Source organism: Bidens hawaiensis, unplaced genomic scaffold (genome assembly GCF_021521415.1).
Source record: "Bidens hawaiensis isolate Kalapana, Puna unplaced genomic scaffold, B.hawaiensis_p1.1 tig00078558_1, whole genome shotgun sequence".
Taxonomy (NCBI): domain Eukaryota; kingdom Viridiplantae; phylum Streptophyta; class Magnoliopsida; order Asterales; family Asteraceae; genus Bidens; species Bidens hawaiensis.
Window position 1 is genome coordinate 3,729 of NW_027503459.1, and position 14,117 is coordinate 17,845.

The 14,117-nt window shown below is 32.6% G+C and overlaps 2 protein-coding genes across 2 annotated transcripts; one reads left to right on the top strand and one right to left on the bottom strand.

Moving 5' to 3' along the window:
* The first annotated feature begins 3,064 nt into the window (after positions 1-3,064).
* Positions 3,065-8,296, top strand: LOC143606955 (putative serine/threonine-protein kinase PBL7). The gene is made up of 5 exons (XM_077082564.1): positions 3,065-3,247; positions 5,152-5,345; positions 6,464-6,653; positions 6,742-7,133; positions 7,714-8,296. Exons 1-5 carry the CDS (start codon positions 3,157-3,159, stop codon positions 7,990-7,992), a joined length of 1,146 nt encoding a protein of 381 aa, XP_076938679.1. The 5' UTR covers positions 3,065-3,156; the 3' UTR covers positions 7,993-8,296.
* Positions 8,297-8,884: 588 nt separating this feature from the next.
* On the bottom strand, positions 8,885-12,586 carry LOC143606953 (uncharacterized). Its single transcript, XM_077082562.1, has 16 exons — positions 12,175-12,586; positions 11,806-12,015; positions 11,604-11,717; positions 11,460-11,518; positions 11,295-11,361; positions 11,155-11,206; positions 10,978-11,070; positions 10,792-10,875; positions 10,392-10,714; positions 10,255-10,316; positions 10,076-10,145; positions 9,904-9,984; positions 9,718-9,819; positions 9,520-9,644; positions 9,315-9,435; positions 8,885-9,220 (listed from the first exon to the last, which is right to left on the bottom strand). The coding sequence occupies exons 1-16, from the start codon at positions 12,412-12,414 to the stop codon at positions 9,047-9,049; spliced, it is 1,977 nt and encodes a 658-aa protein (XP_076938677.1). The 5' UTR covers positions 12,415-12,586; the 3' UTR covers positions 8,885-9,046.
* Positions 12,587-14,117: the final 1,531 nt, after the last annotated feature.

Here is a 14,117-nt window from a genome sequence, read left to right on the forward strand (position 1 = left end):
ACCAACTACCAGCATGGCACGTGCGTAGGCCACAGTTGGTAGAACAGGAATACTATTCAGCCGGCTATACCTTCTTGGAAACCTACCTTCGGCTATAAATACCCCAAATGGTATGATCATCTAATCTTATCTTGTATCTTACATATTATACCTGATATCTGCTTTAGCAATCTCTTAATATATACTTATATTCAAGAGCAATCTAGTCTGATTCTCACGCCGGAGGGTGGTCACAAGGAGGAACCCCCCCCCCCTTTTCAGTGACGAGCTCACGGTGTCTGTTTTGCAGGTTATCAGAAGAACCATCTTTGCCGAATCTAACCCCTCGTGGGAAACATCTATTTTTTTTGGTGTAAAAAATACAAAAAAGAGAGAGTAAAAAACACACTCATTTATATGGATGTAATTAAATAGATTCATTAAACTCTGTCATGTCACATGTGCAAAGTATAAGAGACCAAATCATTCATTTTGGTGTGTAATAATATGCATACATAAATAAAACACAATAAATAGTCTCTTTTAATTAACATCATTCACATCATCGTCCCTCCCATGAGTCCCATCTGCAACGTTGCATAACCACGTCCATATCCTTTCAATTAACCTCATCCCACCACTGTCAATATCGCCATTAACCACCATAATAACCAATCTACCTGCTACGATCATTTATGGTACGGTACACACACAAAAAAAACTCGTCTACTGTTCTTAGTCACCACAAAGACTTCACGGGCACAAACGCTATTCTACCACGTTTATAAAAAAAGATAACGGTTACATAACCATACAGGATCCTGATTTGATCAAGATCTATGATTACAAAAAAAAACTAGAAAAATAAACAAACACGAAGGTGGTAAGTGGTTTCGATGGTGGAGAGTTGGAGACAGGAGACATAATGCAAAGGAAGACTGTCTCGTGGTAAGACTGCATGTTGCAAGCTAATGCCCCTGCCCACCTAACCAAAAAGGCACAATGTGGGTGGTTAAGTGTGTGTGTGTGGTGGTGTGTGTGTGGGGGGGGGGGGGGCATAGAACCTCAATCAATCATCGCCTTTTCTTTTTATTGTATTTAATTTTTAGCTAATCAACAACGTGAAAATAAGTGGTGGGTTGGGTTAGTTCAAGCGCATTGTCTGCTTAGCGTGACATGGCAAGACGTTATTATAGTTTTTTAGTCAAACAACAACATATAGCCTAAGTGAAGGATCGTGTAACCTATATATCTGCGTTAAGAGGAGGGATTGTTGGTGGTTATTAATGAATCGCGTGCCACGAAAAGGTGGTGAGGATAGATGAAGTGTTTTACTGATGACGAGATAAAAAGTTCATATCCCAATATAATCAGTATATATGTTCAAGGAATCTAATTATCGAATGACATTATCTTTCAGTAATTAAATTTGTGTAAATAAAGTTGTAGAGTAACATGTGTGATAAATCATTAGAGTAATACACGACCATAAAAATCAACTTATTTCATATAAATAATATAATAGTGGTCGGGTAACACTATTATTATTATTATTATTATTATTATTATTATTATCTAACTTCAAAATTTGGTATGACTTTATTGTCAACACTGTGTGAATATGTCATTGGGTGCATATCACAAGCTATTCATTTTAGAAAATAGATGAAAGGTAATTGTAACATGATCTTCTAACAACAAGTGCAAGAAAGGGAGATACATGGCCTCTGGCTGTGTATTACATGTATGTATGCATGATTATGCATCAAGTATACTTTGAGATTTAAATATGATTGGTGGTTGTTGGTCACATACAACCATCATTTACGTGTTACATACATTAAAATGCATAAATGTTTATGTGGTAACAATTCAAAAACAAATTAAACTTGATCGAAAGAGATTTTTTTCTTAAAATGCTCATAATTGTTAAGAATGACTTTCATAAAACGTGTCGTTGATAAAAGATCACACGTTATATATAGTGAAGATATATTCACATATGACATATCAATATGAGATAGTGAGGTTTCATTTTAACAACCTAGTGCTTTATAGCTTTTTAACTAACACTATTGGGGGCTTGTATTTGTAATCTGTGTAATGTGTAGAAATGGAGTTTCCACACGTTATTCTCAACATCAATTTTTTATCAAACAAGTTAAAACTTTTTAGCTAACATCCACAATATTCTATCAATTTGTTTTATTTCTTAAAACACACAGAATTTTATTCAAAGTATCATATACAATATGAAGTTTATATATTTAAAACATCAAGCAAAATCATGGGTAGATCAATTACAATCTTATTATCACCTCATTAACCAATATAGTTCATATCAAGTGTTCTCTATCTTTAAAACCTATCATGCCAACTTGTATAGCCAAAAAAAAAAGAATTCAAAGATGGTCAATTTACCTTCAAATAGCTATCTTTTTTTTACTTATTGTTTAATAAACTAGATACCCAATATTGTTAAAAAATATATCATTTACAGTTTTTTTTCCAGATCAATAACTGTCATAGAGATCTTTGATTGCATTATTCACTATGCGTTTTTATGCTTTTCTAGTCAAAATGCAAAATGTAGAATTAACCTTTTTTATAAAAAAAATAACCAATTTATAGCATGCAAAATGTAGAATTAACTAAGTGGAGTGGTTACAAAACTCGATTTTAATTTCTTTTTATCGGATGCCTGGTGTTTTACTAGTGTGTTTTATTGTATTAGTTGTTTTAAAAAAACTATCATTTAACTTCTAGATTAAGATTAACAATCACAATTCACAACCATAACTTCACATGACATGAGTTATATTCATCAATCAAAACAACCAAATGGTTACCAAAATATTTATTATTTATTTAATTCAGGTTGATAATTAAAAATAACAGTATAAAAAATATAAAAAATAATAGAATAAAGTGAAGACATATGGAGGAATTTAAGTTATAGACCAAGACATAAAGCAGAGATGCAAGACAAATAACCAAAAATGATTATAATAATAAAACTACTACTCTGTTTTCTCTCTCTTAATATTATTATTATTATTGTCCTCTCTCTTAATATTATTATTATTATTGTCTTAATATTTTCAACTCTTCTCTTTCTCTCTCTAGTGGGTGAACTCTCTGTGTGTGTTTTGGAATTTGAAGAGACAAACAAAACAAATGGGTTGTTTATTTTGTTCTCACAAATCCAACACTAAGCCTAAGTTACAACACAACAACAAGCCACAAGATCAGATCTCATCCACTTCAGGTTATTATCATAATTCTGTTATTTATCAACATTCTTTTTAGGGTTTAATATTAATAGGGTATATGCTTTAAGTTAAATAAATAATGAATTTGTGGTGGGTTGATCTGATATGCCTTAGTTATATTTATTTTTAGAAAAATTGGATTATTATTATTTTTTTAGCATTTTTAATTTCTGTTTGTGCTCTTGAATATTGGTTATCATTGAATGTTCTTGATTTGTTTTCAATTATTATTATTATTATTATTATTATTTTTATTGTTGTTGTTATCAATTTTACTGTGAATTATTTGTCATGATTTCCAGTTATATGAATCATCATAGTGTATGTTATGCTAATTATATACTAGTGTTTGAATTCTTTTCCAAATTAGAAATATAAGATAATAAGAATATGAAGAATGCAGTTTTTCTTAACGGAACGCGTAAAAGGTGGAAACTTTAAGCTGGACTCTATGATTGTTAGTTCTTATAATTTTGTTTAAATTCTGTACTTTATTATTCAAAATATTCAAATTGTACTTTTTTTATTGATTTTTAGGCAATTTGGATTTTGGCATTTTCAGTCTCCGGTTTGTGCCCTTGAGTAGTGATTATTATTAGAGTAATCATTTGAAGGTTCTTGATTTGTTTTCTTTTTTATCAACAATTTTATTGTGAATTATTTGTCATGTTTTCCAATTATGTGAATTAATAGTATAGGTGGTAGCAACTGTATACTTGGTGTTTGAATTCTTTCCCAAATTAGAAATTATTAGAATATGATGAATGCAGTTTTTTATAACAGAACGCATAAAGGTGGAAACTTTAAGCTATTTGTAGTCTGTTTAGGACTTTATGGCTGGAATTATGATTGGTATTTTTTGAAATTTGTTCAAATTCCGTACTATGTATTCAAATTATGCTTTATTTTATTGTTTTTAGGCAATTTTACTGTGAATTATTTGTCATGATTTTCCAATTATATGAAATATAGTGTAGGTGATGGTAATTGTATACTTGGTGTATAAATTCTTTCCCAAATTAGAAATATGTGAATATGATGAATGCAGTTTTTCTTAACGGAACGCGTAAAAGGTGGAAACTTTAAGCTGGACTCTATGACTGGATTTATGATTATTATTATTTGAATTTTGTTCAAATTCTGTACTTTATTATTCAAGTTATATATTTTTTATTGATTTTTTGGCAATTTGGATTTTAGCATTTTCAGTCTCCGTTTGTGCTCTTGAATGTTGATTATTATTATTAGAGTTATCAACTGAAGGTTCTCTTGATTTATTTTCATTTGTTATTAACAATTTTATTGTGAATTATTTACCATGATTTCCAATTATATGAATTATAGTGTAGGTGGTAGTAACTGGATACCTGATGTTTAAATTCTTTCCCAAATTAGGAATCATAAGAGTAATAGAATTTGATGAATGCAGTTTTTCTTAACGGAACGCGTAAAGGTGGAAACTTTAAGCTATTTGTAGTCTGTTAAGACTTTATGACTGGATTTATGATTGTTATTCTTTGAATTTTGTTAAAATTCTGTACTTTATTATTATTATTCAAATTATGCTTTATTTTTCAGATAAGTCAAAGGTTAATTTGCAGTAAAATTTGCAATCTATTTTTGCATAAGGAAATACCAAATTTGAAATCTGTTTTGCTTGTATACTTGGTGTCTAATTTCTTTCCCAAGTTAGAAACCATAAGAATATGATGAATGCAATTTTTTTAACCGAACGTGTAAAGGCGGAAACTTCAAGCTATTTGTAGTCTGTTTTGGACTTTATGTTAAAACATTTGTAGTATTTTGATAACCGGTTGTCTGCTTTTGAATTATGTAATTCTGTTCTTTAAATTTTGTTCAAGTTATGTACTTTAATATACAAGTAATGTTTTTTTTCCAGATAAATTGAAGGTTAATTCTGGTGCTGGTGTACATAAAGAAACTTCTAAAGATGGAGGATCTACACACATTGCAGCACACACGTTCACATTTCGTGAATTGGCGGCCGCAGCCAAAAACTTTAGAGCAGATTATCTCTTGGGTGAAGGGGGATTTGGAAGAGTGTATAGAGGGCGGTTAGAAACTACCAACCAGGTTTCTGAATTTGTTTACTTTTTTTTTCATTTAAAATTATATAACTAGTTATTTCTCCACTTCTTAAGTCAATTTTTAGGAAAAAGAGGTGTTTTTTACTTTAGTTTTCAAATCATGCATTTAATGCACACCCTCTTTATGATGAGTCTTGACTAGTGCAATTTTTGACATTGTGCGTACCATGTAGCGTTAACAAGTGGGATTTGTGACAAATAGTCAAAAACATTATATTAAAGCTACATGTCAAGTCAAGTCAAATGTTTCAAATTTCATGAGACAGAAGCGGTACTTAGTTAAAGTATTAATATGACAATCATAACTTTTTTGAGAATGCAAAGAACATAAATGGCACTCGAAAACTGTTACTCTTAACCTCAAATTTCAAGTATATAACTATATTACTAGACGGGTGCCCGCGCGATGCGGCGGGAAACAAAAATTCTAGTAATCATGTAACAATTACGGATGTTCAAGGTTCGTTTGATTAGCAGGTTTCTGAATGTTCAAACTATAGCAAACAGTTCAATTTACAATTTATACCAAAAATAGGCCATATAAAACCAAACCAGAATATAAACTTATTATTGAAGCTCAATGCGTGAAACCAAACCATTGGTAACGATTCACTTTAAATTTTCGACGATTCAGTTTTGGTTTTCAATAACAAAAAATCAAACCAACAGTTTGTCTCACAGTTTAACTTAGAAACCGTTAAAACCGAATTGTAAACGCCCATACGTAATATGTTAATTTTTTTAATTGAAAAAAACTATAGTAATACCATACCCAAATTAAAGGCAATAAAATGCTCATTTTTATGGTGCAATTTTTAAAAAAATATATTAACGTATGTAAAAGTTACGCTTGTTGGAAAATCTTTGGTGGGAAGTTGGTTACAATTAAGATCAAAAGGAATACATGGGTAAAGATGAAGGTTCAAAGTTGTAACTATTTCCATGCATATTTTCTAATGGGCAAGTTTGTCCCTATCTTACATGCTATTGAAGGTGTACATTATGTTTTACAAGTTGCAAATTACTTAAAAAGTAGGTGTCTTAATTTGCCCATGTCTCATGTATTATATATAGTATAGATATAATTTTATGATATTTCTATAGGTTGTGGCGATCAAGCAGCTTGATCGTAACGGTTTGCAAGGAAACAGGGAGTTTCTTGTTGAAGTATTGATGTTAAGCTTACTTCATCACCCGAATTTGGTTAATTTAATTGGATATTGTGCTGATGGAGATCAAAGACTTTTAGTTTATGAGTACATGCCACTAGGATCATTAGAAGACCATCTGCATGGTAAGTAGCCAAACTTTAAAAATTATATAAATTTTAATCTTGTATTCTTGAAACGGTTATTAATACTGTATTTGTGCTTTACATTCAGATTTACCACCTGATAAACAACAACTGGACTGGAACACAAGGATGAAAATTGCTGCGGGCGCAGCAAAAGGCTTGGAATATTTGCATGACAAAGCCAGTCCACCTGTCATTTACCGTGATCTAAAGTGCTCGAATATATTGCTTGATGAAGAATATAATCCCAAACTTTCTGATTTCGGGTTGGCCAAATTGGGGCCGGTTGGTGACAAGACTCACGTGTCAACGAGAGTGATGGGGACATATGGATATTGTGCTCCTGAATATGCAATGACAGGTCAGCTCACACTGAAGTCAGACGTTTACAGTTTTGGAGTCGTTCTTCTTGAAATTATTACCGGGAGGAAGGCGATTGATAATTCAAAAACTGATTGTGAACACAATCTGGTTGCTTGGGTAAGAAACGCTCTTTTGGTTCTCCCTTTGTTTCTATATGTTTAATTTAAATAAAAATCATTAAAATTGCATCTTTTTTACATTCATCATAATGATACAATTGACATAATGGCATTCTAGGTCCGGACAACTTCAAGATTCAAAATTTACAATGAATATGTTAGAAACATTATACCAAAATCTTATCTTTAATATGTTTAAAATAAATAAAAATCATTAAAGATTGCATCGTTATTACATTCCATCATAGATATACACAGTTTGACATTATAGTGTATAGGTCAGAAGAACGACTTCAAGAAAAGTTTCAATGAATTTGTTAGAAAATTTGCACCAAAATCTTATTTTGGTATTTTTTGTTATCAGTGTTTCCATAAACTTGGCATTTTTCTTGTAAGATGTTATATATCCTGTATCCATGTCGATTTTGGAGATGAAAAATATATTGGTTGACCTCAAAAGTCAAATTACACATTTTTCTTGTAGACATGTGTGAATGGATGTATATACCTTAACGAGCTGTTATATTTCTATATATTTAAGTTTGTTAAGTGTTAAAAAGAGTACTACTTAATTGCAGGCTCGCCCTTTATTTAAAGACCGTAGGAAATTCGGGCAGATGGCGGACCCCGCGTTACAAGGTCAGTACCCGGTAAGAGGGCTGTATCAGGCACTTGCAGTGGCTGCAATGTGTGTACAAGAGCAGCCGAACATGAGGCCCGTGATTGCAGATGTGGTTACAGCACTCACGTATCTTGCTTCTCAAAACTATGACCCACGGGCCTACCAGCCTCAAAGTACTCGTTCGGGCTCATCTACTCCTAGAACACAAAGAAATAGTAATGCTAGCACCAGGTGAAGGTGAGATGAAAGATGCTATTTTTCTAACAAGAAATATGACCCTTTTGGGAATATTTTCAATGTTTGGTTATTCTTTTCTGTCTCACCATTCTTTTTTCATTTTCCACTTGAATTTTTTTCTGTTTTTTTTTATTAAAGGATTGGAGATTCTTGTAATTAGCAAGCTCTATATAAAAGGGTAACAGTGAATTTGAATTTTGAATCATGCAAATGGTGAATATATAGTTGGCACCGTTGCAATTTGGATATTTTTGGTAATGAAGATTTGTTATGAGAAAACTCACGGACCTCACCAATACACTGGTAAGTTGTCTTAAAGGGGCAACTTGGATTGGCATAAAGAATGATGTTTATTTCAGAATAGAGACCATTTTTTTTTTGTAAATTTAGGGTGATCGGTCGGTTAACATGGAAAACTAACACTAAACATGTATGAAGAAATATATTGATCTGGCCAACTTATGGTTAATGACATGTAAATTAGAATAGAACACAAGTTAATTAACTTACCCTCTATTTGTGGTATGACTCGATGTGGTGTACAAGACTATTAGTTGAAAGCTACACCTTGTTTAGTTTCATTTTCTTTATTTGAAACATTTAAATCATAATCATAATTAGCAATTTTAAAATTCAAAGATTAATTTACCTTTTATTGTTTATTGTGTTTATATTACTGACAAGGTCAAAACTTTCTAGGATAACCTATAAATTGTGAACTTGATTATCATTGTCCATAATTTACTACCAAATATCATAAGTGATCATAAATCATGAGATGACATCAAACTTTTATGTAGATCAAATTCAAAAAGAAAAAAAAAGTTGCTCAAAAATCAAAACTAGCAAAGATATGATACCCTAACCCTAACCATAATTCTCAATTTTCTTTTTACAATTTTTTTCGACAAACTAGGGTTTTATTGATAACTTAAAAAACAAATGTCTAATGAGCTATATGTAATTTATAAATACTGTATCAAAGAAAACTATTACAGATAAAATAAGAACATTTTTCCTCAACCGCAAGTATAGACGCATCGATTTCGTTTCTACTTACCGTCATCAGCCAAAGAAACTTGTTCCATTTGATCACCATTCACATCTTCATGCAAAGCTTTTGCATTTTGTTCATCACCATTTATCTTCGCACTCGCCTGCTCTATAACTGGTTTTTCCACAACTTTTGGGCTTTGTTCCTCACTTGTAACCTTCACTTCATTTGCCTGTAATTATTATTAAATATTTCAATTGACTATATTAGTTAAAGGGTTTCAACCTAGAAAAAAAAACAAGTGTCAAAAGAAGTACAAAACTAACCTTGTTCTTGTCACACCATCTGAGCCCAAACGGTCTAGATAATAGACTAATCTTTCTTGTAGGTATTTCTTGTGAAAGTTCTTGACTTGTTCTGATTGCTGAAGAATCTTGATTTGTAGATCTACATGATAAAGAAAAAGAAAATGAAAATATGTGGACGGTTGGCCCAATTCAAGACCCGCCTGCTTTGCAACCCGGGCGGTACCTTGGTGAAGGTTGTGCTTTAGTTTGACCAGATTGGTATTGCAAAGTTGCTTCCAGCATTGACTCAGCCATAACCACTCTCTTCTCCATTTCAGCAAGTGAAGCACTTGCAGCTTCATATTTTTCCTAAACAATGCAAAATTTTAAATTAAATAATTAAGTTTTTTTATTGGTAAATAAATAAATAAAAGTAAATAACCTGAAGCACTCCAGTGGCATATCTTTGGGCTGCAGCATCTTGTTCAGCATACCTGCGAGCATCTTCTGTTACCTTTTGCTCTTGCTCTACCCGCATCAAAACCTTAACAAATAATATTAACTATTTATTTATCAATGTAATAAAAATATTAAAAATTTCATATTGCATGTAGGCTTAAATTAAAACCTGAAGCATGGCATTCTCTTGTTCCTGCTTGTCAGCAAGGGCCTGTCGTAGTTCAGCAACGTCTCTCTCTAATTGCTCGACCTAATAAAACAAAATATATAAAATCATATTTATTGATTCATTTAAATAAATTTAACATTTAGGATTCTTGTTGAAAGTTTTTGTAGCATACTTTTGCACTTAATTCTCGACGATTGTCCTGCTTTACCATCTCCATTAAGGCATTTTCCAACTCTTCCGCTCTGGAGAGAACAGATAACAAACATTAGACCAAGATTTAAAAAAAATTCTTGTCTTAACCAGATACCCAAAATACCCCTTCTTAAGAAAAGATTGAGAAAACTAGTTTACCTGACCATCGCGGATCTTTTTTCCTCTAGTTCTTTGCAAAGCTCCTTCTTTAACAATGCCATCTAGATTATTAATTAATTCATCTTAGTTTACTCAATAATATGAGCATATTGGTCCTCGATTGGTAATATATATACCTGTTCTTGAATATCTGGGACAGAATTAACCTCGCTCATACATGACTCATCTGTACTAGAAGAATTAGAATTCATTCGTGATAATCCACCATTTGTGAGTTTAGAATCCTTGCACATATTTAGCCCCTTTGATCTTTCCTCAAGAGCGGCTTGTACAGCGGGCCGATGTTTGTTTCTCAATTCTTGTAGTCTTTCCTCGTATACATTTGGATACCCCATGCAAGCGGTCAACACAAGTTGACTGCTGTCAAAAGTTGATCCAGTTAGTGACTGCAGCAGTGTAACTGCATCACCAGCGTCTTTTGTTGTCACTAATGCGGGTCCTACACAAAACTGAACAACCTTAAATTGCAATTTCTTAAAATTGTCAAACACATACATTTACACACAAACAACGTACCGTATAACTCCATTAAAGCCAGTGCTGTTCGAAATAGCATTACACGGTTCCCTTGAAATAAAAGCACATCCCAGACTCTAAGAACTGAACGGAGAGAAAATAATTAAAAAACTAAAAAGAATTATAAGCATAAAATATTTAATTATTTTTATAAATGTGACTAATGAATGATATGAAGTATCTAACCACTTTCCCAAGGAAGCATGTTCATAAATATTGAAAGGAACCATGGCCCAGAGACCCAGGATATCTGGACTCCTAGGTAATCTAGATGGTTAACTGCAATAGATTGCCAGGTGGCATCAGAATATAGGTGAATATGTTAAGTTGAAATTAAAAATAAAGATGATGTATGAAACGAACCCAATTTAGGAAATCTCTCACGAACCAACTCCTCAAAAACAAGTTGATCAACCTAAGAATAACCATAGAGTGATATATAATATAATCAGCCTTTTAATCATATTTTAAAAAAAGTAAAGATAAAGGACAATATGATTTACCTGAGACTCTATCATATCTTCAGAAAAATAGCCTTCAAAATAATCATCAAGAATACCCAATAACGCCCTGAGATGAAACGTAATATAAGCATTTCAGAATCATATAACCTTTAATCTTTATTATCTACAAAAACTGTAGACATAAGCAAAAAAAATCAAACCCACCAAAATGCATTTTCTTCTGGCATTAGAAGCAATAATAAGGCTGCAAAGAAATTCATAGCCTGCATGCAATCCGACATACATACTAAGCCATTATAAGAGTATTTGCAAAATACAACAGTCATAATCAGATGAGTGTATGCTGACCTGGCAGTATCCAACAGAGGGATTATGGCAAGCATACGCAGTGAGTAAACGTCTCAAAGCATTTCTACCACCCTCGTCCAGAGCAGGATGACCCGGGAAAGTCCGAGGCAAATCCTGAAAAAAAATTCAATTTATACAATAATGAAATATAAATAAAATTATGTAGGTTTATAAAAAATGTAAAATAGTTTTAAATAATGACCTTCTCAATCTGCAATTTCCATTTTTCAGGTACATCCACAGACTCTATCATTGTATTATTATTATTATTATTATTAATTGCTTCATCTACTTCTGATTTTTTATGCTCCACACGGACCACACCGTTATCATTCTTACTGTCTCGAAGTAGAAGATTCTGATAATAATTTTTAACGTGTCTAGCCTTCACACCCACAAACGCTTGCCAGAGCTGCAATTACAAGTGGTACATTATATCTAAAATCTAACTTCAATCAATCAATCATACCCAGTGAAGTCCCACCAATAGTCAAGCTATAAGTAGGGAAAATCTAACTTATAAATATAAAATATAAAACATAAACTAATAAATAATATATATAAATCTTACCTCTCCCCTAACAGCCATTGGCAGTCCCCCTTGAACAAGAAACTCCAACTCCTGTTTCCACGGAATTGAAGATTCCTGTGAGACCGGAGTTGGATCATTGACACCATCAGTTGACGGGGTCTCTGAAATCGGGTCTGATTCTGATCTTTCCAAATCATAGAACTCATCCTCTGAATCCTCTTCAGTATCTTTCTCGGTTTTTGTGGTACTAATATTTTTCTTAACGCGGGCATTCATCATATCTTCAATGGCCCGAAGTGACGGTCTAATCTGAGCCCATATTTGAGCCCGATGAGTTCTAGCAGAAACTTCATCGTCTTGATCTTCAGATTCTTGTAAACCATTTTCTTGTTCTTGAATCTTATCAGAGCCACCGTTTACAGGTAGCTCAGCACCCTCTGACTGCCGTTGTAGAAAGTTCTTCCACCTATCCGATCGTTCCTCCTCTTCCTCCTATAACCATATTATACATTGTTATTATAAAGTGTTTAAATAGGTAGGGGCAGGGTCCGGTACAAACAACTTTTTACGTGAGAAGTGTAAGAAGCGTTAGAGTAATTATTATTATTTTTGCACTATAGCTTTGAAGTAGAGTAATAATAATTACTCTAGTTCATTTTGTTGTAGCGTAATAATAATTACCCTAGTGTTAAGCATGATTATTGTAACGCTTCTTACACGTTTTGCGTTAAAATTTGTTTGTACCGGATCCTACCTCTACATATTCAAAACTAGAGTACAAAATGAACTAGAGTAATATTATTATCTAGTTCAATTCTATAGAGTAGTGTAATAATAATTCCTCTAGTTCAAAGCTATAATTACGTTAAAAGCTGATCCTAACACTGAATAATACATAATATAATAATAATGTGTAGATAGAGTTAAAACTTAAAAGTGAAAAACCTTGTAGATATTGGCGTATTCGCGGTATCTTTGAACATGTTGAGGTCTGACTGCAAAACCATAGGTGTCTCTGTTCAACAGCACCATTAGGTCAGATTCAGAAACTATAGATCAGATTTCAATATATTATATCAGTATTAATCAATCGCAAGGTAAGGTTAATTAAGACCTAACTCAAGCCCTTAAGTAAAGAGACGCTAATTGGATAAATTATTATTATTATTATAATTCGGTAAGTAAGTTGAAATGTGACAGTACATTGTATTACATAAACCTAATTGTTTATAAAACAGGATGAATTAATTAATGTAAAAGTGGAATTAGGATTAGGATTAGGATAGGTAGATCAAGCATTGAACATCGAAGAAAAATGAAGAATATATTAATGAATAAAATTACCTCTTGTGTTCAAGTGAGGGATTCATGATTTTTTGTGGTTTCGCCATCATTATCGGATGGAGATAGATTTCCTCTTCTTCTTCTTCTTCTTCTATTGAATTGAATTGAATTGAATTGAATTGAATTGAATTACTGCTGACTACAATGAGTTTAGACAGAGAGAGACTAAAACCGTTTCTATTGCTGCAGGTGATGGAGATCACGTGAAAAAACCGAAATTAACGTTTCACGTTATGCAGTAGAGTAGTAGTGTGTTCATGTCATGTGCTGATTTCTTTTCTTTTCTTCACACGCAACTCGAGTTACTTGTGAGTGATTTGGGTCAGATCTCAAATCACTATTTCACGTCTTTCTTTCTTAACGCCTTTACTTAAACCAAACTCTAGTCTTCCTACATAATAATAATAATAATAATAATAATAATAATAATAATTGAAGAAACACATATCCGATCCCGAGTATGGGTCCTGGATCCAATGAGTCCACAGGGTATAGTACGGTAACTACCAACACGATATGAGCAAGATTTCCCGAAGTCCAGTGACCGAAACCTGCAAAACAGACACCGTGAGTCTCGTTACAGGAAGGACAAGAGGGGGGGTCTTCCTGTAACCACCCTCCGGCGTGAGAATCAGTAA